The 26656-nt window shown below is 48.4% G+C and overlaps 1 protein-coding gene across 5 annotated transcripts in view; it reads left to right on the forward strand.

The window, feature by feature from the left end:
- The first annotated feature begins 1059 nt into the window (after window positions 1–1059).
- CCBE1 (collagen and calcium binding EGF domains 1) overlaps window positions 1060–26656 on the forward strand; it is a 246388-nt gene continuing 220791 nt past the window's right edge. For 3 of the 5 annotated variants that reach the window (XR_005791565.1, XR_005791567.1, XR_005791566.1), the window contains exons 1-2: window positions 1060–2158; window positions 2530–2610. Coding sequence is in view for 2 of the 5 variants with exons in the window: in XM_040478665.1 (XP_040334599.1) it covers window positions 2028–2158; window positions 2530–2610 (212 nt within the window). In the remaining 3 variants the exon portion in view is untranslated. The remainder of the gene's footprint in view (window positions 2159–2529; window positions 2611–26656) is intronic. The other 2 variants (XM_040478665.1, XM_040478663.1) reach the window with 2 other exon arrangements.

The raw sequence follows: 26656 nt of genomic DNA on the forward strand, positions 1-26656 counted from the left end.
ATCTAAAGTGATACAATTTTCACCAGTCCCAGGATGCCTTCATTTTTCATGTGCTTAGAGAGGTTATCTCCTTGGAAACCCAAACAACTGTTGTGAAATAAACTTCTATTTATCTAGAAAGCAGAAAAAACTAGAATGTTAAAACGGAAAGATCCGTGCAATAATTATGTTAAAAATGCTACCAGTTAATGTCTGCTGAGCACACAATGCATGCTGGGCACTGTGAAAAATACTTTATATGTATTACCTCATTTAAAACTCATAGGGGTGCCTGAGTGATTCAGTCCGTTCACTCTTGGTTTCCGATCAGGTCATGATCCCACCGTCTTGGGATGGAGCCCCGTGGTGATGGGCTCTGAGCTGAGTGCGGAGCTTGCTTAAAATTCTGTCTCCCCCCGCCCCTCTCCCCAGCTCTCTCTGTCTCTCTCAAAAATAAAAAGTAAATCACTCAACCAATCACAAACATTCATGAGGGAAGTCTCCCCATTTTACTTCGTGTGTGTAGCACCGTATTTTAGTATGGAGTCTGGTTTATGGTCTGCTGTCTCCGTGTAAGCGTTGCCGGGGAAAAACATCTCACTGAACTGAGAAATCAGACTCCTAGTTTCAAGGGATAGTGTATCAATAAAATCCACATTCATGAATGTGAAAACCCTGTGGCAAATCTAAAAGCATTCTACAAAGGGAGGAAGACGCCACTGCTATTAAAAATGTCAAGGTGTGGGTGATACGCCTGGCAATTCTCAGTTGACCAGAACATTCTGAAACAAACTTGTGAACAAGCTACTTCTCGCCCCGCGGCTGCAAAACACCACGCATCTGTTAAGAGGCCAGGCATTACAACCTCGTGCTCTTGCCATGCACTTCGGGGCCGCGACCACTTGCCGGCTCCGTCCGGCACGTCTGTGTCACGAGTTTTTCCCTTAACAGGCACAGAAAAACTCCTGATGTTCAGCAAAGCGTTACGATGCAGAGGTGTAACGAATTACGGTGGCGGTGGGCAAGTTAAGCCCAGCGGATTTACCGCCCCCACCGGGCTTTGGCTCCGCGCGAACCCCGCCGCGTTCACCAGCAGCGCGCAGGGCCGGTGATTAACCGCCCCCTCCGCGCCTCACCTGGTCTTCCAGGAGTTTCCAGCGCTCACGTGTGCTGGCCCACGGGGCGTGGAAACAGCACGAAAGCCAATTAGGGCGAGAGGCTATAAAAGCCCCCAGGAAGAGTCGCCGGGAGCTCCTCACTTGCCTCGGCCCACGGGCTGGGAAGAAAAAAGCGGCTTTAGATACAAGTGTAACCGATCGGGAGACCTTTCTTCTAAGGTTCCAGGGAAGACAGGCTACTACGCCCTGTAAATTGCGCCGTCTCGAGCGTGGAGAGACGCGGTAGCTTTCTGACTCCTTCCCCCCGCCCCCCCCCCAATCCTGCGGGGTGAAGCCCGGGGTGGCGGGAAAGCACGGCGTAGGCGCTGGAGGGGGAAAGGCAGCCGCAAGCCTGCCCTGGCCTTCAGAAGTGACCTGACGCCAGGAAGGAGGCTGATTAACCCTTGGGCTCCCCCTCCCTCTCCGGGGGGTGCGAGCCAGCTCCTCCTCCTCCTCCTCCTCCTCCTCGCGGTCGAGCGACCCTGGAGCGAGATGCACACAGCCGCCGGCTCTGCGCGCCCTGCCCTTCCCTCCCAGCCCAGGAAGAGGAGAGCGGCGAGGGCGCAGCCCAAAGTCGAGTCCGGTGAGTCTGTGGATCCGGAGTGAACGGCCCCGGGCGAGCCGGCTTAGGCCCCGCGACCCTCGCGCCGGCCGTGCACCGCAGACGAGCCCTCCGCCCGCCCCTCCGCGGAATTTGCACCCAGCACCCGGCTCCTGGCCTGACCCCAGGCCCCGCGACGCCCCCAGCCCCGTGCCTCGCGCAGGTGGCGCAGACGCCCCTGTTCTCCGGCGCCCCCTGCCGGGGAGAGGGAAGGCGGCGGCCGCGGACGAGCCGGGCGCAGGCGGGGAGAGAGCTCCGGCGCCGCCGGGAAGAGGCCGGGAGCTTCCCTGATGGTGCCGCCGCCTCCGAGTCGGGGAGGAGTGGCGAGGGGGCAGCTGGGCAGGAGCCTGGGTCCGCTGCTGCTGCTCCTGGCGCTGGGACACACGTGGAGCTACCGAGAGGAACCCGAGGACGGCGACAGGTAAGCGCTGCCAGCCCCGGCTTAGTGGGCGCCCGGCTCTCAGGGTGCGGGCGGTACCCCCGGTTCCTCCAGGCACCCGCATGCCCTCGCTCCGCCGGCTGGGTGCTCGGCTCTCCAGGCGGCATAAAACTCGGCTCCCCGCCCGGGGTCCCTCATCAGTGGGTCGGTGTTCCCTGTTACCGCCGTCCTGAGGGCTCGGTTCGCGCGCGGGGGCCCCCCCCCCCCCCCCCCCCCCCGCCAGGCCCAGCCCCAGCCCCTGAGGCCACTGCGCGTCCGCGCTCCGGGACGCCGCTGCCTGCCACCCTCGCGCACCCTGCCCCTCCCCTCCCGTGGCCAGCAAGCGAAGTTGCTCCTCGACCTTTTCTCCTTAGGGAGATCTGCTCGGAAAACAAGATCGCCACGACGAAATACCCGTGTCTGAAGTCTTCGGGTGAGCTCACCACATGTTTCAGGTAAGCCCTGGGGCTTTGCCGAGTCCGCCAGGGCGCACCCTGCCTGGCTGCTTGGAAAGGCGGCTCCGCAGAGGAGGGGTTTGCAGGCGCGCTCGCTTTGCGCCGGGACGTGCTCGGGGAGTTCTTGGGTACAACCCTTCCGGTGTGGTTTTGGGGCTAAAGCAACGACGGGCGACCGAGTGTGAACCTGGAGCTTGCACCTAAGTGCACCTGAGACCCCGAGCGGTTTACCGCTTCCCGGAATACCTTGCGTGGTAGCCATCTGAGAAGAGGAGGCGAGGCTGGAAGCTTCTAAAGAAAGGGGATCGGACCGTGGGTATCAAACCGTGCGCCACAGCTAACACGGCTGGAGGCGTTTGCGTTTTGGTTAGAAACGTTGACAATTACCGGGGCCTTGTGACACTGTCAGGGTCTCTGGGCAAAAGGGTGGGGGAGGTTTGCGGGCTGTGGGCGTAGTTGTGTTGAGCGAAAACAACGTCGAGATTGAGCCACAAGGAGAGGATTTCCTGAAACCGCAGTCCACAGATGACCTGGATGCCTGTTAAAATTACCCCTGGTTCGGGGGTCTATAAACTGGGAAGTACTTCCCAGGTGGTTCTCAGTAACAAAAGGAGAGAATCCCTATTCCCTGCTTGCTATCTCCGAGGTGAGGGTCCGTTTGTTTTCACCTTCGAGTTCCTGGCTTGTTTCCGTGCTTTGCCTGGATGGAAACACGTACCCATGAACGCAAGTTGCCTTTTAAAGGTACTGTGCGAGATGGGAATCTCACATCCGCGCCACACTGTCTTCAGGGGGGTGGTCCTACACTCTGGGGTGCCAGGATAAATCCTACAAGATAATCTGGAAGTCCCCACAAGTGAATTTGGAAGAAAGCCTTACTCTTGGGTTCATCTGTTACAGCATTACCATGTTTTCAGCTGTAGAAACCTTATTTCACACGCTCAAAAGCTTGCGTGGGTTTCCAGGGCTGGCAAGTTAAATGATCTAAAAGCTGGTAATCAGTTACATTATGTACCACGCTCTAAAATCTGCCACTGGCAGTGGACTATCATTTAAGCGAGTCCGTACTCCTTGGGCTTGGGAAGGGTGGTCTCCAGGACGTGAGTAGTCAACACTGAACACATGGGGTTGGGGGGGGGGAACGGGTGAGTCCGTTCAGTTTGCAGGTGTAAAGGCTAGAAGAGGTGAACTGCGTAAGCAAGGTCACCCAGTTGATGACAGAGGGTGTGGGCACGAGGATCGCTGTGTCCTCCACGTGACCACAGTACTAGGACACGTGGTTTTCCTATCAATACAGCACGAAGCCTCTAACTTAACGAGGAAAGTGTCCCTGACATGGTTTACTCATTTGTTCAGTCCCTGAAGGTCAGACTGCACATAAAGCAGTGGCCTTTGCAGAATGCATGTCTAATTTTCAGAAACCACTGGTGCCCTGATAGGTGTCTTAAGTTGACTTCGTGACTTCATGACGTCATTTCCCCCAGATGTTTAAAAACCGTGGCTTTTTTCTACACAAACTCGAGAGACCCTATCCATGTCTTGACAAGCTGTTCCTTTGGATAGCTGTTAAAACACTCGAGGGTTAACAAAATCATCTTTTCTATCGCAATAAAAGGAGCTTTGTTCTGGAGGGGGGGTGGTGAGTGGAATGGGGAGGAGGGGGTTTTTAGTGGGGAAAGTGGGGTTAATGGTCTCCGTGCCTGTTTTCTGGTTTTATGGAATTCGAGAGTTTTGTGTATACTGCATTAGTTTTGGACTAGGAAATCGCGAAGTCAGGGGAGTAAAGTCCAAGGTTGGCAACTGCTGCCCCTGTTTGCTTTTGAACCCCACGGATGCAGGAGTACTGTGCTTGGGTTGTGAATTGATGGGCCGAGCCCCGTAGACCCTTGCTACTCCAAGGGATCTGCAGACCAGCATCCTCTAGGAGCTTGTTGGTCTCGAGGCCTGCCCCTGACCTCCCAAATCAGAGCCTGTTAGTGCAATATACGTTAAAGGTTAAGCCCTTCTAGAGGAACCACGGTCTTCAACCTGGTCGCTGCAAACCCACTTAGACCGAGCCTTTGAGAAGCACAGAGGCTTCTGCAGGTGCACACCTTGGTTCGTGCGGTAGGAGGGACACACACTGAAAGGACCATCCTTCCGGGAAACCAGACTCTTCACATCTTGGCCGACCCTGGATTAAGCTTAAGTACAGTATTGGAGATGCCTCTTAGGGAATGCGGATGGATGGTCCCCACTCGTTACCACTTGTCCTAACAGTTTTTAGCACTGGTGAACTGTAGAAGTCCCTGCTGAGCTTGTTAAATGATTTTATGTGACTTCGTCGAGGGAGAGGAACGAAGGATTTTACTCCCTTCTGTCATGTTCATTTTAGTATTGGTTGGATCTGTTAGTCCTAAAAGTATATGGAACCCTGAATGATGTAGAGAATGAAAGATGGGTTCAGACTGTTGATTCTGGACCCCTTTCCTGCCACCCGTGCTCACTTGGGTTACACAGTTTCATCTCAGCAGTACTTTTCCACATTAGCCTTCTGTTAAATGACAACCTTGAGGACTTTGTACTCAGCCCTGTTCCATGCATGTCACATGCACATCTAATCCACCGGGCCGCCTGCATTGGTGGCTCAGTTTTACAGGGGGAGGAACCAAGCCTCCAGGATTAAGTAAACATGGTTGGGGTCGCAAAGTTAATACACGTGGGAGCCGAGATCCAAACCCAGGCTTGTCTGACTTCAAAGTCTGGGCCCAGGCCCTTTCATCATGCCGGGCGTATCTTACAGAGGAGGCAGAGTTTTCTGGGATCTAAGACTATAAATTCAGGTGGCTGTGCATTCAGAAGACCCTGATAGAAGACCCCCTCACCATGGCTCGTTTTTGAATTAGCCCTGCCTTTGAGATCGGTCTTAGACCATGGACTTCATATGACCTTGTCCTACCCAAAATTGGTTCATATGTGTACAGCTTTCCTTCCTTGAAGGATTTCCTCTTAACCACAGGGTCTGTCTGTGGAGACTCTCCACCCCAATGTGCATTGTGCCCAGTGCCCCCAAGTTCAAACACTCGAGTGAATGCTGGTAACTGCTTCATGTATGACCTCTTCCCTCAGACTGTTTAAGAAAACCAAGCGCATGCTTTTATCATGGTGTTACCCTCCTGTGGCTGTTAAAGGTTTTCCCACAAGTTGACTTTCCCAACCACGTAGCTTTGAACAAAATGGTTGCCTTTTGTTTGTTGGGTCTATCCATAAAAATGACAAGTTAAAGTCTCCTGGAAGATAATCCGTGGTGTAGGAAAGGTCCAGAAAATCCGATCTTTGAGGCTGTCTGATAAACATTGTAACTTTTCTCACCCATTGAGAATCTGTTAGCACCTTAAGATAACCTTACAAAATGTTGGGGCGCCTGGGTGGCGCAGTCGGTTAAGCGTCCGACTTCAGCCAGGTCACGATCTCGCGGTCCATGAGTTCGAGCCCCGCGTCAGGCTCTGGGCTGATGGCTCAGAGCCTGGAGCCTGTTTCCGATTCTGTGTCTCCCTCTCTCTCTGCCCCTCCCCCGTTCATGCTGTCTCTGTCCCAAAAATAAAAATGTTAAAAAAAAAAAACAAAAAAACAAAATGCACATAAAAGAATAACTTACTATCTTTGATCTCCATTTATAGACCTGATTTTTCGACCAAGGCCTTTGAAACCGTGAGGATAGATCCAGTTCAAAGTCCTACGGTTCAGACTGTAACTACCCGGGATGGGGAAGAGATTCGAAGCGGCCAAGAATGATTTTCTGGGCAAGAGAAAACTAAATGTTAGGTGCTTAATTTGCATTAGGTGTGACTGTTTTGTGATTCCTGGACCTCCGAGGCCCGTAGCTGCCCCTCCGTGGTAGGTCTTTCTGTGGAGTCTCCTTAGGTACTGCTTTTGGGGTCCATCCCGTGGGAGATCATGACTTAAGGGTGCAAAAACTCCCACCTTTCCATAACGTGTGCATTGCCAAATCTTGTTAAGAGGTCGAAGTTAAGGTGGTAGTTATGCAAGTGTGTTTTTACTGGAGATCTGGGAGGACAGCAAAGTCCCTTAGAGCCGTACTGCTAGGCTGACGACTCGAGCTGAGGCTACGTTGAAGGAAAGACTGTAGAGTGCACGATCTGGTCACAGAGCTCCTAAGGAGGACGTGAAGGTCAAAACCACAGTAACAGGAACGGTCCCGGTTTGAATCCCAGCTCGACTAAATTGTGACCTTGAACAGTTTAACCTGCTTTAGTGGTCTCCTTTGTAAAATGAAGATTCTTAGTACTGGAGGTACAGGGTTACCCTGAAGATCGAATGAGCTGATGTATGTATTTAACGGTTGCACCTCATCACTACTGAATTATGTTTGGCATATCGAGTACACGTGGTAGATGCTGATTGGACACTAAGTTCTGGGCAGGATGGTGGCAGTTTTGGGGAAGAAAAAACTCCGACCGCATCCAGAAAGAGTGTATACCCCCGGACACAGCAGTTTTTAGAAGGCTTTCCAAATGTGGGGATAGGTCAGAAATCCAGTGCCTTGGGAAAAGTCACGGAGAGCGGGTCTTTGCTTCTCCCTGACTACCTAAGGTACCCTACTTGCGTGATGAGTGGGCGGGAGGCATAGTTAGTTCCCTTTAAAGGATCTTAGAGGCTTGTGCCTCGTCTAGAGTCAAGGGTGTTCTTGGTGGTGACCGGAAGACGAGGAAACAAACCTCCCAGTTCCCAGCCTGCTCGTCTCCCTTCTGTGCCTCTCTTCTGTGGCCGGCATAGCTCAGAACAGGCACTAGGTGGCCACACCACGACTAATTGTTCTCTCACTCGGGGTATGCTGTCCCTTGTTCAGAAAGCGTTTGTATCCTTGTGACCAGCCATCTAAAGGTGATGACGTGCTATGAAAAGAGTAGGAGACAGAGGTAGCTTTGTGCAGAACTGATTAAATCACGAGCACGTTGCAGGCAGCCTCGGTTTCCCCACGTTAGACCCTCTTTGTCACTGGATGGTGCCCTCACAAGGGTATTGGAGTGTCCCCTGGTCTGCGACCGTGTCGTCAGAGGCTAGTCTCCTGCCTGGACAGTGTCCCGTACCTTGTCAAGTGACTGTGACAAGCAAATGGAAGTTGACTTAGCCTTTCTAGAACTCACGTTGCTATTCTATCCAGGTATGCCTCCTTTTCTAGCCTGAGGGACAGGAAGCTGCTTTTTGTTTTTGTTTTTGTTTTTTAGAAACTGGATTTCCTGCACTGCTGAGATGCCGTCATGCCTTTCGTTGGTTTTTGGCTTGACCCGTTTCGACCATTGCCGTGTTACAGGTGCTGAGTCTGGAAGCTACAACTAATGCCATGCACTTGCTGCTTCAGATAGCACCTGAACAGAATGTGGGTGTTCCTACCTGTAGTTAACTGTCCCATAGACCCTGGCTTTGAAGTCGGGGGTTGCATTTTTACGGGGGATCCTGCTCCCTTCCACGTTTATCCTCAGCTGAAGGACCCATGTGGGAGGCAGGGAGGGTGGAAGGTATCGGCCAAGGCAGGGGCCTGTGTCACTTTTCACTCCTTCTCAGAGGAACAACACAAAGTGCTAGGAAACAACCAAGCATTGAATTCACCACAAAAGGCTGTGCTTTCCCTGGGGTGCCCTTTGAGATGGCTCCGTTTGCCGTGCTCCTTGTCTCTGAAGTCATTGATGCCTGACTTCCTACATTAACTTCATCTGAGTGAAGCTGCGTGGGTGCACCCGGAAGAAGCAAAGGCGCTCTTTATTCCAGAATACTCTATCTGCTCAGGAGAAAGTTTGCATTTCAATCAGTCTTTCCGTGTCAGTGAGTTCGGCTTCCCCAAACCTACCACCGCCTGCCCAGCGGGACCCTCCCTCCTTTTGTGAGTTGATTGTCTGGAGAACAGAGATCTCTGTTGATTGCTTTTCTTTGGGGATGAAAACATACACAACTACAACATCCGTGGGTTTCTCAAGCTAGGTTCTTTTCCACGAAGCTGTGGGGCAGTTGTAAAGTTTTACCAACGATTTTGGTTCATTTATTCAGCAAACGCTTGAGTCCCTATGTGCCAAGCACACTGCTGGGGCCTCCATGTGTGTGTAAAAGGCAGAAAAAAAAAGCACCTCTATCCTCCTAGGACTTCGGGATTTTAATTCCATTTCTCTTTCAGTAAAGGAATTTCGAGTCCAATGTCTTTGGGGCCGTTTTTGGCGCATCTCTGATTAAGGTGACGTCTGGGGGGCCTATGAGCTTGCAAATTCCAGAGGCCCACCTGTATCCTCTCAGCGCAAGAACCCCGCCAAGCAGGAACCTGAGAATCCAAGGCTGGTGGTAACCAGAGTTCTGCAGGGGTGTTAGACGTTAGCGTGTGCCTCAAGTCTCTCCCAAGAATTACTGGGATGGGAAGGTATTAAGGAACTGAATTCTCTGGCTCTTTGCCTTGTGAGGTGGATGCCAACATCAGAACGGGCCCGCTGGGAACAACCAGTTCGCCTCTGCTCTCCCCACCCTCCTGTGTTTGCCAACGGTAACTTGAGGCAGACAGTTGTGAGGAGGCACCTCCCTCCGCATTCCTTTGTTGTCCTAACCCATCCTGGTTCACTGTAGTCTTAAGCTGAACTTTCTGGACCATTTCCATTCTGGGGAGGAGAGGGGAGAGTGGGGTGTGAGGTCCACACATTTAACCCCCTTTGAGCAAAGCACCTCTTTCTGGCTTCGAGTCCAAAGTGTGTGTGGGAGCTTGGAGGTGTGGATAGACTGCCTCGTTCTGTCTGGCGGAGTGTGGACGAGATCATTTTTCCCTACCCTTCAGGATTTCAGGAACCTGGACTGCATCTGTTCTCTGCCTTTGCCTCTGTTCTCAACCTTTCTTTCTTGGCTGTGTCTGTGGGCTGTTCTGTGTTTGCCCCACTCTGGTGAGCCCCGGGCCGCCCCCCCCCCCGCCGCCGGGGGGGGGGGGGGGGAGTGGTCAGCACAGCAGTGGCTGGTAGAGAGCCTGCAGGAGGCCAGGAGAGGTTCCTCTGCTCTGGGACATGGCTCTGGGAGTTGGGTATAGGGCAGGAGTCGGCAAAGTAGGGCATAAGGCACGTTTTCCACAACTTATAGCCTAAGAATGCTTTGTAGGTCTTGAAAGAGTTAAAAAAAAAATGCAACAGAGACCTCACTTGGCCCCCCCTTAGCCTCCGATCTTTACCGTCTGGCTCTCTCTAGAAAGTTTGTCAGCTTCCAGAGCCATCTTCACACGAGGTCCGGGGGTGGGGTCCTCCATCTGGAACCTTGTCCACAGATGGAAGTGTCTCAAGAAGGTGACTTTGAGACCTTTGGCCGGCTTTGTCTTCAGGTCCTTGCTTTTCTGTTCCCTTACTGTGTTTGGGTCTCCTGACCTGTGCATCTTTGTGACTTGGTTTCCTGATCTCCAGGAAGCTGGAACTCTGCCCACCCCCCCCCCCACCCCTGCCCCAAGTCCTCATCCCCAGATACCATAAAAGGATGTAACTTGTCAGTGTTGTAAAGCTGACCTTGTTGCAGGTAGTTGAGTACTAATTTCTGCTTTTGTGCGTGTTCTCGAGACCCGGCTTCCTGTGCTAGTTGAGTAGTCCATGGCTTGCCAAGGCTGATCTTCCCCTCCCCCACCCCTAACCCCATACTTTAATTCCCGACTTTGCACATTGATGATCCCATGTTGTGTTGACTCCAAGCCACTGCTCTGTGAATTTGTTTTGAATTTCTACCATGGGAAACATTGCCTTCAAAAATCAAATGATAGTACCTACTTGAGGAACATGCATCAAAACCCTTTCAATGCGGGGGGGTGGGGTGTGGTACTCTAAATCAGAGTTGTAACGTTACGTTTTTCCTTCTGTGGCTAAGAAGTCTTCGGTTTCTCCATTCCGCTAAGCAGTGTCTGCCATTAAACCTTTGAATTTAAAGTCTGAAGTGCCTTTTAAAAACGTCAACTCTTTTGTTCTGTAAAGATCACAAAGACTTACTAGTGATGCCTTCTGACACTGAGCATGTGAGGGAAGTGAAGGAAAGAACTATTTAGAAGCAATATTCTGAGGGGGGGAAGCCAAATCTAATGGCCTTTTGGGGAAAGGAAAGGGAAAGGTTGGACTCACAACCTGACCTATTAAGAGGAATGCCGTGGGGGCGTGGCAAAGAGCAAAAAGGTATAAAAACTTGCTAGGGAATAGCATCCTCTGGAGGTGAAGTTGGAGAAAATGCTTAAAATCACGTGGGAGCTTCTGACCTTGGTAACCGCCATTTTCATGGATTCAAGTCAACGGAGGTGAAGAGAGTGTGGGAAGTGTGACAGATCTACACTTGGAATTTTTGTGACCCGTGGTGTGTGCCCGGCCAGCACTGTTGCTGTGGAGATGAGGCTGGCTAAATGGTGCAGATGGGGCACCTTGGCGCCCCCCTGCCTCGCTTTGATGTCACTGGTTATTGCTGTCATGAATGGGCCCAGGTTTCGTTTGGGAGGTGTCTGTACTGAAACAGCTCATGATTTTTGTGGTGGAAAAGTTGCATGGCCGGGCAGAGGTTGCCTTCCTAGGAATCCATGAAGACCTTCTTGGCAGGCAAGGACGTTCCAAAAAATGGCACTGGAATTGAGTTCTGGTAGTCCCTGAAAGGTTAGAAGAATGTAGAACCCAATGTCAGTGAGATTCTATCTCTGAGGAAAATTTGAAGGACTTTTTTTTTTTTTTTTTTTTTTTTTGCAAGTCAGTAAAAATTGAATTTAATACTAATTTGTTTTCTAGACCTCACTCTTGGACCTTCTGGTCTAGCTGGGCAGACCCAGGGAAAGAAGTTTTATACAGGAACCCTGTACTTCTGTGGAGGTTACTACAGGCACCAGTTTTTTTCTTTTTAATTTTTTTTTTTTGTTTGAGAGTGAGCACACAAGCCGGAGAGGGACAGAGAAAATCCCAAGCAGGGTCCGTGCTGTGAGTGCAGAGCCCGACACGGACTCGATCCCACGACCCTGGGATCATGACCTGAGCCGAAATCGAGAGTCTGGTGCCTTGAGCCACCCGGGTGCCCCGGGCACCAGTTTCTATTCGGAACACAGCTGGAAAAGGAGACGACGGAGGGAGTTCGGATGCCAAAACCGAAATCACAGCGACAAGTGGGGTGGCTGCTTTCCTTGTGAGTCTGCGTGCCCGTTCCCACTCAAGGTCCCAGAGCAGGTGCATGGCAGAGCCCGGCTTCTAAGGCAAACCATCTGACTCCAGAACCTATGTTCTTACCCACGGTTCTTCCTAAGGGCCTGATCTTCTGGTTACCTTGCTTTCCTCCTGCCAACCACAAAGCAAAAAGTGGCGTTTAGAGGGGAGAGGAAGTGCTAGAAACAGGAATATCTATTCCATAGGAATGGCTGAAAGTGTAAGACAGATTCTCAAAAGTAGACCCAACAGCCCAAGCCCCACCCCCCATGTCCATTTGCTAGGCCTGCCCAAATGACCTAGGCTCAGGTGGCATTAACGGAAACCCCATTCTCGCAGTTTCGGAGGCCAGAAGTCTGAGCTGAAGGTGTTGATAGAACTGATCCCTTTCCAAGCGTCTCCTTGGCTTGCAGACCGTTGCTGCCTCCTGGCGTCTTCACCAGATCCTCTCTTGTAAGGACGGCACTTCATATCGGATCAGGCCCCTCTTAACGACCTCATTTTAAGTCGTGAGCTCTTCAAAGCTCCTGTCTCTAAATGCAGTCCCACCCTGAGGGACTGGAGTTCATTCCAACTTCAGCTTTGGGGAGGTCACGATACAGCCCTGTAACCTGCCCTCCCAATAAAACACAGCACACACTGGGCCATGTGTGTGTGTGTGGGGGGGGGGGGGATGTTTTATGTACGTACTGTAATTCCCACGAGTGGCCCTGTCCACCCTGGTGATCCTGAGTGATCGAATGCAGCTAAGGGCCTTCAATGCCACTGAAGAAAGAAAAGGCTTAAACTATCGAAAAACGCATAAACCACAATGTTATTTAACGTTCGCTTCTTTGGAACCTCTCTCGGTGGACCTCAGATGGAGGCCATAGACTGTTCTGACCCTTACGTAGAGGCATCAGAACTGCAGGTGCTGAGGCCCCACTCAAACAGATCTTGCATCTTCTCAAACAGAATCTTGCATCTAGACAAGGTCCTCAGGCGTTTCCTATGCACGTTACGTTGAGACGCACGGTCCTGATCCGTCGTTCGAGGGTTTGCTCGCTCTCCTGTGGCTCCTCTTTGCTTCTGACGTAGAGCCACGGGCAGGGATTCATAACCTGGGCTGCACAATTGGAACCCCTTTGTGAGTGTTCGGGAAAAAAAAAAAAAAATTCTAGTGTCTACATAGCACGCTAGACCCAGGTACGTCGGAAACTCTGGGGGTGGGCGTACCTGGTACCAGGGAATTTCAAAGCTCCGTGCGTGATTCCAACTTGTAGCCAAAGCTGAAAACCTTGGAGCAAAGGGCAAGGTTTGAATGAATGATCATTGAATGAATCTGGCTCTTTGCCAGAGGATAAATGGTTACTTCTGGAGCTGGGTCCTCCTGTCTTTCCTTGCGGGTCCGTGCCCCTCAACAGGGGAATTTACAGCTTGAGTTTGTGTTGGTGGACCATCTATCAGCCTGGTGTCCTCATCCCTTGTCTGTTAGGTCCCAGTCTTTCTCCCTACATCTCCTTTCCACTCCTGGGGGGGGGGGGTGATTCGAGGGCACCTGGGGGAGCGCTGCTGTGGGTGCAGGTGAGTCAGGAAGGGTAAGACTGGTCTTCCTGAGCTCGTCTGCGTTTCTGAAGCTGAGCACCTCGAAGTCTCTTGTGCAGACCCCACCGCTCACTCTTTCCCTCTTGCGGGCTCGCAGCTTGGTGTCTGGAGCTACTTAGTGACCTCTGGTGCTTTTTTAAAAGAAACATTTTGCTTTGTTGCCGCACTGCGTGAACCTTCTCCCAAGATATAAACATGGCTCAGCGTATTATAAATGAAAGCTTTTCAATGTCAAGCTGTGTTTTTCTTTCCTTGCAAGCATCAAACGCAAGCACCGTTTTTTTTTCCACATGGTGTGATAGGAAATCTGTGTGCCGTCAGAGTCTCTTGCCATTCCATCTTTAGGTTTTTCTTCAGTGTTCTGATCACCGAAAGAACCTCTCCATCCCTAGCAAACGTGAGGCTTTTTGTAGGCTTGCAATTAACTTGAACACAAAACAACATGCTCTAGTTTGACTGTATGGTTATCACCCGAGCCCCATATTTACCATATGGCCTTAAGCCAGGCAGTCCCCAAATAGGTCTACATAGAATGCATGGCTATGTGCAAAAAATGGCCGCTTTTTTTTTTGAGTAACAGCAATCATATTGATTAAATCCTAGAAATAGAAATTATTATAAACTAAGAAAGGAAATGAAATTGCATTTCATGGATGGATATGCTCCTGAGGCTCTTTAAAGAGGGCTTTCCTTGAATTGGAGGCTGGGAAGGTAAAGTGGTGCATAAATGACCTCAGAGTTTGAAATGCACTTTCAGAGTCTGACAGCATAATGTGTGGCACCCTATTAGAGAGGATGTGATCGGAACGGATATTTAAAATCTCCAGGCATGAAAGGATCCTGACAACTTCCTCAGCACTCTGCCCCCCCCCCCCCACACGGTCTTTCAAGTCTTTTCCCAGAGACCCCTAGTGTTAGGAACCATGTTTTCGGGTTGCGGCACAGATGAAAATTATTTGTGGAGGGCACGTTGAGGTCACTAACAAAGGCTGCTCGGGGGCTGGAGGTGCCTAGCCTGGGAGGCTCTGGCGGTCCAGCTGCCACCTGCTGTCCCAGGGCAGGAGGAGGAGGTCTTGTTACACCTGGAGCCGCTTGTGGGCCGTGAGGGGGGTGGGGGTGGGGGACTCATGGTACATCTCCAGTGTAGACTTCCCCTCCCCCACCCTCATAGCTCTTAGCCATTGGGCTCTGTTCAAGCTGCCCCACCAAGTCCAAAGTCTTCAGTGAATCTGCTCTTGGCTGTTCTTAAGAGCCCGTTTCCCCCGTGCCTCCTTTCAAATGATTGCATCGTCTTGGGATGTGTACTTAACCTGTCGCTTATCTACAGCTCGGTGGTTGGATTGTGCTGACACGTTCGGTCTGTGTATCTGATGCGATCTCTGCAGTCATTCTGTGCAGCCCTCGGTGCTCCCGGGGCCACGGTGACCCCCTGTGTCCTGAAGGGTGGGGGTTTCGCCCCCACTTCTGAAGATGCTGCAAAAGGAAATTGCCGTAATGATGAGGGGAAGACGCTTCTTGTAGAAAAACAAGTAAAGGGAACCCTGCTTTGAAGCTCCTGCAGGGAAAGGGACACACAAAAGAGGAAATCTTCCCTTCTTAATCGCAATGCTTGCTCTGTGCATGTTGCACATCCTAGTGACGTGGGACTTCTCACCGTGGGTGCTCCCTAATTCCCTCTCCAGGGTAGTGACTGCCAGGGGACCAGAATGTGTGTCTCGCTCTTCTCTGTGCCGGTGTGACAATATTTGTAGTTTGCCTCTTATGGAAATGGGCTTGTTCTAGAATTGCTTCCCCCACCACCCGTAATTGGTGAGGAGCCCCTCTTATCACCTAGGGCGCTAACTCACTTTTACAGCGTAATATTTCATTGTCTGGATGCACCTTATTCAGCTCCTCGCTGGGGAGCTCCTTGTAAGGCAAGTGAGTGCCAAGGGGCCCTCCCCGAGGCCTTGGGTTCAGGTTTTAAACTCAGGATGCACATTTCAAGTAGGTCAAGTTTTCCCGAAATGAATCGGAAGGAGCAGATAACCTAGTACCGCTAGAGGGTACTCTGGGCTGGAACCTGGACGACCTGTCACTGCCCTCCTAGAGCTGTGGGTGCCGGTCCCCGTGAGCCTCCAGGGCTGACCCTCTGATCCTCCGTTGTGGGAGCTTGGGGCTTTGACCGAGTTCCTTCTAGGTCTGGTCATCTGAGACTGAGCACTCCTTCACAGAGCGCAGAACAAACGGAAATGGGCTTAGTTTACAGCCCGGGGGGATCTGATTGACCTAAAGAACATCTTAAGGGCGAGGACGCTGTGGAGCGTTCTGGATGCTTCTCTCTAATCCGCCTTAAAAGCGGGATCGCCATCCGTGAGCTGCGCACGAGTGCCTTCGGTAGTTGCCGTTGCCCCGTCACAAAAGAGGAGACTGTCTTTTTACTCCCCGGGTGTATACTCGTGAAAGCAAACCTTCTCTTTGCTGTGAGCACAGGAGCCCGTCTTCTGCAGAAGTGTCTGAGGCCACCCCTTCCCGTCACACCCCACCCTCCCGGCTGGCTTCTGTCTGCTTGCTTTCAAGACCTCCAGTCCCACAGAGCAGGCTAAGGCGGACGAAGTATGCGGTTCCCCACGTAGGGGAGAAACCTCCTCGTGACCCCCTCCTTTCCAGAAGGGAGACGTTGTTGCACTTGGGCAGACTCCTGTTGACAAAGTGGGACCTCAGATGGGAAGGCTTCCCCATAAAACGTCCTTCACCTCTTTTTATCCTAACATACTGGGCTCAATGTGCGTGTGTTCTGTTTGCAGAAACTTTTATTACGAATTTGTTTCGATGCGTGTCCTTTTGAGTTTACTTATCGAAGGGTCCTTGTGAGGACCGTGAGCGCTAATTGGCCTGCGGCCGCGCTGCCCGTGTCTCCATTCTGCTCTGCTTCTGGTTCCATATTTGGCTGTGTTTAAAGCTGCCCAGGGAGGAGGGAACGTGGTGAAACCAGGCAGCTACGTGCTTTAGACCGAGAACTTCGTTTTCCGCCAGATTACCCACGTAAGAGAATGAGGCATCTCTTGAATTACCCAGATGATTATCAGATTTTTTTTTTAGAGGGAAAAATTTTTTTAAATTAAATCCAAGTTAGTGAACGTAATGTAGTGTAATTTAACAAGTGCCCTCCGTAATGCCCATCACCCATTTAGCCCATCCCCCCCCACACCCCTCCAGCAACCCTCAGTTTATTCTCTGCATGGAAGAGTCTCTTCTGGTTTGCCCCTCTTTTTATCTTATTTTTCCTTTCCTTCCTCTCTGTCCATGTGTTTTGTTTCTTAAATTCCACATAGTGAAATCATGTGATAATTCTGTAATTTCACTTAGCATAATTCACTCTAGTTCCATCCATGTTTTCGCATGTGGCAAGATTTCGTTCTTTTTGATGGCCGAGTAATCGTCCATTGTGTGTATATACCACCTCTTTATCCATGGTAGCACTACTGTGAACATTGGGGTACAGATATTCTTAACCCCCTTCTGCATGGGTAGTAATAAGACGGTAGCCCGCTAGAGCTCCGCATTAAGCGGACAAGTTCCTCGTTAGCTTGAAGTTTGATTCTGTTAATCTTCTTGTGCACGACTCTTTGCATTTCAACCTGTGTTCCTTCTGTAAGCGTTTTCACCAGGCTGGGGGTATAATTAGACAAACGACTCTCAACCACAGCCTTGGCTTTTCAGGGTACTTGCATCATAATCACAGAGAGGGAAAAAAAGGTACGAATTTACCTCCTTTTTGAAAGTGAAAAGCCAGCCGTATTTTCCCTCTGCATTTTTTAAATGATGAAAATATGAAATATGCTATGGTAGGATACTCAATTCCCATAGACTCCACTACTAATATCAGTAAACAAGGTTCTCCATTGGGGCGCCTGGGTGGCTCAGTCGGTTGAGCGTCCGACTTTGGCTCAGGTCATGATCTCACGGTTCGGGAGTCTGAGCCCCGTGTTGGGCTCTCTGCTGTCAGTGCTGAGCCTGCTTAGGATTCTCTCTCTCCCTCTCTCGAGTCTGCCCCTCCCCTGCTCATTCTCTTTCCAAAAAAAAATGCTATTTCATTTATTTTTGTACTTGTATTTTATATTTAGGATCTTTTAAACCAAGTGGACAGGCCTCGCAACTATTTCCCGATAGCAAAATTGTATTAAAGAATGCATTAGCTTCACTAATATCAAAAAGCAACTTAGATATTCTTAACTGAAAGGCACCCACAGCTGCAGTCCTTTTGTTAATGTGGTGCCTTATTCGTGTGCATTGTCAATGTTTTACGTAGTAAAGGAAAATCAGTAGTATAACTTTCATTTAGTTAATGTCCTACCATAGTTTGAAATATTATCTAAATTAGAGTTTTAGTGTCCAGTGACTCCACAGTGGAGAAGACAGATGGTAGGCCCTCGACCCCTCCCAGGACCTCTGCTCCCACCCCAGCACCACATTCCAATTTTCAAAACTTTTGATTTTTGTCTGTAGCTCCAAGTAACTTAGAACTTTGTGTCAATTTCTGGTGTCGTCTCTTGACAAATTCCTTCTGTGGGAGAGACTTGAGCTGTCCTCAGCCACCGTCCACACACTTCCCATCTTTGCAGCCAGTTCCCATCTTTGCAGTATCTGGTTTGGGATAGACCAGTTTTTCATGGTCTTCAGGGTGATTGTGGAAATGCTATTGATGTCTAAGTCCTGAATGCGGAGTGCCTTTCCTTTCCCTCTGTATTTTGCCTTTCCTGTAGCTCAAAAAAAATTTTAGCTTCAAAAATAGAATCGTGAATCCAACCCCCAAGGCACCCTCATTTGTATAAATTTCCTGCCATCCTATTTAAACTTATTAAGCGTTCTGTCACTTCAGACTTCTTGGAGAAATTCCTTTCAGAGCTTGAGGCCTGCCCTGGTCTGAACTGGTTTCTTGCTGAGCCTGCTGTGGCTTTGAGATCTCCCTTACTATCAGCCTGGGAATTCTCTCTCTCTCGGGGTCGGTCTCTACTCTCTTGGTCTTCACTCACTCTGTCCATCGCGGTCTGCTCTGTCCGGGTCTCTTGTGTCAGATTCTGGGTTTCCTGGACCCCATGTTTTCCCCTTTTCTGATTTACTCTGTTTTCGTGGAGCCTACAGTCTAGTACTTCCCTGAGAGTCTTTGGGGGGATTTTTTTTTTTTCTCTTTTTTTTTTTTTTTTTTTTTTTGAGTTGCAACAATTCACCCATCCAGTTGTCCATTTGGTCTCCACTGGATGTCTTTTAGACATTTCGAAGATAATCCATCCAAATAGACACGGTGATCATGTCCCTCTCGATACAAACACTCCTGCCCTCACTTGTGACCTCAGTACCTGATGAGTTGCTCTAGACTGATCTGGAAGTGATTTTAGATTCTTCCTATCAAATATATGTAAACTTGGGCTCTGTTGACTGCTACCAACCTGGTCCAGGCCACCCGTATGTTTGGCCTAGACTGTTGTAACCGTTGTCTCCTGTCCTGCCTCTTGGAATCTGTTTCCACGCATCAGAAAGTGAGATCCTGAACCTTAAAAGGGATGATGCCTGACCCCAGCTTAAAATTCTTCAGTGGGCTCTTACTGCCCTGGAAACAAAATCTATACTCCTCACCTTAGTCTGTGGGGCCTCTAGTGATCTGACCTCTTCCTGTCTACCCTCATCCTATGTTCTTTCTTCAGTTTAGCTCATTTCTTTAGATGGCAGACTCTTCCTTATTTCAAGGTGTTGCCTATTTGGTTTCCACTGCCTGGATTAAAAAGTCTCTTCCCCTGCTTAAGAACACAAAACCCCAGTAGTCGCTCGCTCCCAGTCCTTCAGAAGTTAGTGTTACCACAGTATTCTCCCCAGTCTCTGTGGTTCTCCATATCAGGTCCTTGTTTTATCCTGTTAAGGTACTTAAGTCCATTTGTGGCTTTATTTTGTATCTTTTCCTGACTAGATGTAAGGGCGGGGTCATGCCTGTCTTACTCTGAATCCCCGTGCCTAACACAGCACCCTGCCTGTTTTCCACACAGAATGCGTGATTGGGGAAAGGTGAATGAATACACATGGTCCTTGTGCAATAAGGTCATCCTCTGAAACAGAGCCATGTTTACTGTTTGCGGATTTCAGTTTGTACTCGGCTCTGTTCCAGATCTGTAGGGCAGTTTACAATACATAAAATATGAAGAGAGCGTCAGTTAAAAAGACCAAAAGAAGACTGGGACTGGAGAAACGGGGTCAGGATTGACGGTAAGAATGTCTACCATACAGACAGACCTGCTATGGGTGGCCCACCTGGCTCCCAGTGCCCCGGCAGCCGATAAGAAACCGCTCCCCGCGTCCATACGGTCAAAACTGAACAATGCCGGGGGGGAGCTACAACTGATCTTGATATGCAGACCAAAGAGATTTCGCCCGAAGGTCATGGTGGAAAGAACGGTGCATAACGCGGTGGAGCCTTCCCTATAATGGACGTGGTCCGTTGCACGGGAATAACTCTCAACCGTGACCTTCAAGTGCAGACTCCCGCTGTCCAACCACGTCCGGTTTCCTTGAGGCCTGTTTCGGGGCCCCTGGGACGTTGCTCGGGCCATACGTGCTGTGTGGTGACGTTCGTTGCTGCTGTGGTTGCTGCTGCCTGCTTCGAGAGAGGATCTATGTGGGTGGGGACAGGGGTGTCCGCTCCGGCTTCAGCTATTTGTAACTTCCTTTCTTTGTCCTAACCAGACATTACCAGCTCTTACTATGGCGTGCCTTCTCTTCCCGACTGGCTCCTGTTAAACATCTTAGCGATCCTGCTTTCCTTCCAGACTTTTCTTTTTCCATGCATCCCATCTGTAGGTCTGGTATATACTTCCTCCAGGAGTGTCTCGTGGCTTAAACAGGTCTAGTCTCCAAGACAACACCGTGAGGATGTCGTGAATCTTCATACTTGAAAATGGCCATCTTGGGGTGCCTGGGTGGCGCAGTCGGTTAAGCGTCCGACTTCAGCCAGGTCACGATCTCGCGGTCCGGGAGTTCGAGCCCCGCGTCAGGCTCTGGGCTGATGGCTCAGAGCCTGGAGCCTGTTTCCGATTCTGTGTCTCCCTCTCTCTCTGCCCCTCCCCCGTTCATGCTCTGTCTCTCTCTGTCCCAGAAATAAATAAACGTTGAAAAAAAAAATTAAAAAAAAAAAATGGCCATCTGGAAAGCAAGGAGTCTGTCTCACTCCTGCACATGCCTGTACGACATAGGCAGTCAGAGGGTATTCCTGAATGGGTAAAAGGATGGGGGGATGGGTGAATACATTCCTTCCCAAAGGCCTTCTCTAGCCACGGTTACCTTACCCCCACTCTGGATACACCGGCTGGCTTTTCATGTTCTGGATGGTGTGTGGGGCTTTCCAGGGCTAACCTGTGTGCGCCGTCACTAAGATTCTAAGGAGAAGGGATATAAACGAGGATGTTATTTTCCTTAGCTTTGTAGAAGAGTAAATGAAGTCTCTGAATGTGGGAGCTGTCCACTTAAGTGAGGCTGCCCGGAGCAAAACTGTGCTCTGAGGAGTGGACGATCTCATACTTTTGCTTAGTTTTCTCCGAAGATCGCTCAAAGTGAAACCAGCCACTGAACATTCCAGTCCCTACTATGAAAAGTAAGCCGAGTCCATAGATCTTATCGCATCGTGGGTAGGCTACAGACCTCTCCCTCGGGATCAGCTCTAATACCGAAATGCAGTATAACGCGCCAGATGACCGAACGCCGTTTGCTGCACGGGCTGCCGCTGTTTGTAATGAAGCTTTGCTTACCGGGACCGGGAAGTGTCCATAGCCACAAAAGCTGGTGCCACTTGGTCTGGTCAGCTGACTGGTTCTGGGTTCTTTCCTTCAACGTTCTTCTAATCCAAGTTGCGACTTAACATTGGGGGTCGTGTTCACGATTTCCGTTTTGTGCTTGACGAGAAGTCACGGATGAAGAAGATCGGAATGTGTACAAGGGCGTGCAAGTGACAGTCTTGGTGGAGATGGTATGTGAAAGGCCTTGTGAGCTAAAACCTGGATATGATTAAATGCTTGGATTTGCGCAGGGATGTTGAGGTTTTAGAGCCATAAGCTGTTGTTATTTATTAAATTCTTGCAGAAAATAAACTGTTGTTGTAAACCTGAACCTTTGGAGATCCTAACCCCCTTTTCCCAGCGGAACAGTTTTTCCCGTTCATAACACAATTGTTGATTATACAAGATTTCTTAAGAATGCGAATATTGTGTAACAGAAGAGATTGTGTTGAATTTTCTGGACGTTGCCAAATACGCTCTTCACATTAATTTTGGCTGTATCCAGAAATATTGACTTCGCTTTTAATAATCATAAGATGCATTGCACACCTCCCGTGTCCCAGGCCTTAGGCTCTATACGTGATTTTCTTGAACCCTTTCGGCAACCTTATGGCAATTTTTATTCACAAATGAGATGAATTAAGGCTTAGGACTGTCAAGCAACTTAATGTCCTTGAGCTTGTGACAGACCCATGGTGGAGCAGGCTTTCCAGTTGTGATTATTCTTATTTCTTTCCACAGAATTTTGTTCCGTCCTCTTTTGCAGCATAACTAACCACCTTACATCTTGGTGACCCAAAGCCAGGATTTTCTTGCTTCTGGTTCTCTGGGTTTGCATTTGGGGCAGGGCTCATCAGGGATGGTGTTGGCTGGAGGAAGCAAGGTGGCCTCTGTCATGTGTTGGGGGCCTTGGTGCTGGCTGCCAGCCGGAAGGCCTCCATTCTCTAAGTGACCTCCCTACCTGTTCCTTTAGTCAGTAGTCTGGGCAGGGCCTCTCTTCATGGTGGTCTGAGCGTTCGAGGAGCACAGAGATGGAAACTGAGATGGAAGCTTTTAAGGTCTAAATTACTCAAGACTGGAACCAGTGTAGGTCACTTTGCTGTATACTGATTGTGTGTGTGTGTGTATTTTTTTAATTTTTAGAGCATGAGAACACGAGTGGGGGAAAGAGGGGCAGAGAGAGAGAGAGAGAGAGTGTGTGTGTGTGTGTGTGTGTGTGTGTGTGTAAAGCATGTTCCATGCTCAGCACAGAGCCCCGTCCTACAACCCTGGAATCCTGACTTGAGCGGAAATCAAGAGTAGGACTCAACCGACTGAGCCAACCAGGCACCCGTTGTGTATTTTTAAAATTTTTTTTCTAATTGCAGTGCAGTTAACCTGAAGCGTTATTAGTTTCAGGTGTACAATATAGTGATTCAGCAGTTCTGTACATTACTCCATGCTCATCAAGATAAGTGTACTCTTAATCTCCACCTATTCTACGCATCCCCCCCATCTCCCCTCTGCTAACCATCTGTCCTTCTAGTTTGAGCCTCTTTGTTTTGTCTCCTTTTCCCCCCTGCTTGGTTCACTTGTTAAATTCCACGTATGAGTAAGATCATACAGTGTTTGTGTTTCTCTGACTTATTTTGCTTAGCTTATACTCTCTAGATTCACTGACGTTGCAAATGGCGAGATTTCATTCTTTTTTGTGGCTGAGTAATAGTCCGCACACACCACATCTTCACTTCTTCATCTACGGATGGACACTCCGGCTGTTTCCGTGATTTAGTTGTAGCAAGTAGCATTGCAATAAACATAAGGGTGCATGCATCTTTTCAAATTAGTGTTGTATCCTGTAGGTAAATACCTTATGTGCCATTCCGGGATCATAGGGTAGTTCTGTTTCTAATTTTTTGAGGAACCTTCCAACGGTCTTCCACAGTGCCTACACCAGTTTGCGTTTCCACCTGTCATGTGTGAAAGTTCCTTTTTCTCCACATCTTCAATACTTGAGTTTCTGATCTTTGCCATTCTGACAGGTGTGAGGTGATCTCTCACTGTGGTTTTGATCTCATTTCCTGATGATTGATGGTGAGCAACTTCTCACGTGTCTGCTGGCCATCTGTAGGTCTTTGGAGAAACGTCTGTCTTCCCAATTTTCATGGATTATTTTTTTTGTGGTGTTACAGAAGTTCTTCATGTATTGTGGGTACTAACCCCCTGTTGGATGGGTCATTTGCAAACATCTTCTCCCATCGTCTTTTAGTTGTGTCGTTTCCTTTGTTGTGCAGAAGCTTTTTATTTTGATGTAGTCCCAATAGTTTATTTTTGCTTTTGTTCGCCTTGGGAGACCTACCAGAGAGTTGTCATGGCTGCTTTCAGAGAAATTACTGCCTGTGCTCTCTTCTCAGACTTTTATGGCTTTCAGTCTCACATTTGTCTTTAATCCGTTTTGAATTTATTTTTGCACGTGGTGGAAGAAAGTGGTCCAGGGGCACCTGGCTGGCTCAGTTGGTTAAGTATCTGACTCTTGATTTCTACTCACGTCACGATCAGTCAGTTCATGAGATTGAGCCCCACGTCGGGCTCTGTGCTGACAGTGTGGAGCCTATTTGGGATTCTCTCTCTTTAACCCTTTTCTGTTCATGCTCTTTCAAAAAGAAAAAAGTCCAGTTTCATTCTTTTACACGTAGTCCAGTTTTCCCTACACCATTTGCCAAAGAGACCGTCTTTTTGTCCCTATTGTATATTCTTCCTCCTTTGTTGAAGATTAAATGACCATGTTGCAAATTTACATTGCAGTGCTCTATTCTCCATTGATGTCTATTTTTGTGCCAGTACATACTATTTGGATTCGTACAGGTTTGTGATCCAGCTTGAAATCTGGAATTGTTACCTCCGGTTTTTTCTTTTTCAAGATTACTTTGGCTATTCAGGGTCTTTTGTGGTTTCCTACAAATTTTAGGATTGTTCTAGTTCTGTGAAAAATGTTGTGGGTACTTTGGTGGGGATTGGGTTGACTCTGAAGATTGCTTTGGGTAATGTGGACACCTTAACAATGTTTCTAGTGCTTGAGCATGGATGGTCTTTCCATTTGTCTTCGATTGCTTCAATGTTGTATAGTTTTCAGAGTACAGGCTCTCGCCTCCTTGGTTAAGTTTATGTTAGGTATTTTTGGTGCAGTTGTAAATGGGATTGTTTTCCTAATTTCTCTTTCTGCTGCTTCATTATTAGTGTAAAGAAATGCAGATTTCTGTACATTGACTTTTGTATTCTGCACTCTTACTGAATTCGTTTATCAGTTCTAGTTTGTGGAATCTTGAGGGTTTTCTACTTACAGTATCCTGTCCTCTGCAAATCGTGAAAGCTCCTTACCAGTTTGGATGCCTTTTATTCTTTTTTCTTGTCTGATTGCTTTGGCTAAGAATTTGGGTACTATGCTGAATAAAGGTGGTGAAAGTGGAATGCTTGTCTTATTCCTGACCTTAAGAAACAGCTGTTTTTCTACATAGAGTAGGATGTTAGCTGTGGGTTTTTCACATATGACCTTTATTATGTTGCAGTATGTTTCCCCCAGACCTCCTTTTTTGTTTGGCTTTTATCATGAACGGATGTTATACTTCACAAATGCTTTTCCTGCATCTGTTGAAATGATCATAAGGGTTTCATTTAATGTGATGTATCCCATTGATTTTGTGAATATTAAACCACCCTTGCATTCCAGGAATAAATCCACTTGATCATGGGGAATGATATTTTAAATGTATTGTTGGATTTGGTTTGCTAACCTTCTGTTGAGGATTTCTACATCTATATTCATCAGGTTTGTTTTTGTTTTGGGTAGTGTTTTTATCGGGTTTGGTATCAGGGTAATGCTGGCCTCATAGAATGAATTTGGAAGTTTGCTTTCTTCTTGTATTGTTTTGGAATCCTTTGAGAATAAATAGGTATTAACTCCTCAAAAGTTTGGTAGAATTTACCTGTGAAGCCATCTGGGCCTGGACTTTTGTTTTTGGGAGTTTGATCACTGATTGAATTTCATTGCTGGGAATTGGTCATTCAGATTTTCTATTTCTTCCTGATTCAGTTTTGGGAGGTTGTAGATTTCTAGGATTTTATCCATTTCTTCCAGGTTCTTCATTTTGTTGGTATATAATTTTTCATAACCTCTTACAATCTTTTGTATTTCTATGGTGTCGGTTACCTCTCATTTCTGAGTTTGAGGGTTTGTTGTCTGGGTTTGAGTCTGGCTTAAAGGTTTATCAATTTTATTGGTCTTCTCAAAGAACCAGCTTCTGGTTTCATTGACCTATTGTTTAGTTTCTCTGTCATTTATTTCTGCTCTTATACTGGCTTTGGGTTCTATTTTTCTAGCTTCTTTAGGGGTGTGTAAGGTTAGGTTGAGATTTTTCTTCTTGAGGTAGGCCTGCATTGATGTAAACTTCCCTCTTAGAACAGCTTTTCCTGCATTCCGAAGACTCTGGACCATTACATTTTCATTTTCTTTTGTCATTTTTTCATTGTTTTGATTTGTTGACCCACTCATTTAGTAGCATGTTATTTGACCTTCATGTATTTATGCTCTTTCCAGATACTTTCGGTGGTTGATTTTTCTAGTTACATAGCATTGTAGTTGGAAAAGATGCACGGTAGGACCTCAGTCTTTAATTTGTTAGACTTGTTGGGGCTAATATGTGATCTATTCTGGAGAATGTCCTGTGTGCACTTGAGAAGAATGTATAGGTGTGTGCTGTTTTTATGGATGGTATGTTCTGAATATATCTGTTAAATCTCTCTTGTCCAACGTGTCATTCAAAGCCAATGATTCCTTGTGGATTTTCTGTTTGGATGATCTGTCCATTGATGTAACCGGGGTTTTAAAGTCCCCTGCTCTTACCGTTTTATTAGTTCCTTTATATTATTTAAAACATTTTTTTAATGTTTTATTTATTTTTGAGATCGAGAGAGAGCATGAGCAGGGGAAGGGGCAGAGAGAGAGAGGGAGACACAGAATCCGAAGCAGGCTCCAGGCCCTGAGCTGTCAGCACAGAGCCTGACACAGGGCTCGAACTCCTGGACCCGTGAGATCATGACCTGAGCTGAAGTCCTTTGTATTATTTTTTCTGTATTTGGGTGATCCCGTGTTGGGTGCATAAATATAACTGTTAAGTAATCTTGTTGGATTGTCCTTTTTATTATAGTGTCTTTTGTTAAGGTTTCTTTGTTTTGTGTTGGAGAGTGTGAGTGGGGGAGGGGCAGAGGCAGAGAATCTTAAGTGGGTTCCAGGCCCAGCTCGGAGCCCAACATGGGGTTGCTCTCACGACTGTGAGATGAGATGACCTGAGCTGAAACCAAGAGTTGGATGCTTAACTGACCGAGCCACACGGGTGCCCTTTTTCAGAGTCGCTTTAAAGTCTTCTTTTGTGTGATGCAAATGCTACCCCAGCTTTCTTTTCACCTCTGTTTGCATGAGAAACTTTGTTCGTCCCTTCACTTTCGGTCTGCATGTGTCTC

This window comes from Herpailurus yagouaroundi, unplaced genomic scaffold (assembly GCF_014898765.1).
Source record: "Herpailurus yagouaroundi ecotype Mexico unplaced genomic scaffold, PumYag 142, whole genome shotgun sequence".
NCBI lineage: Eukaryota > Metazoa > Chordata > Mammalia > Carnivora > Felidae > Herpailurus > Herpailurus yagouaroundi.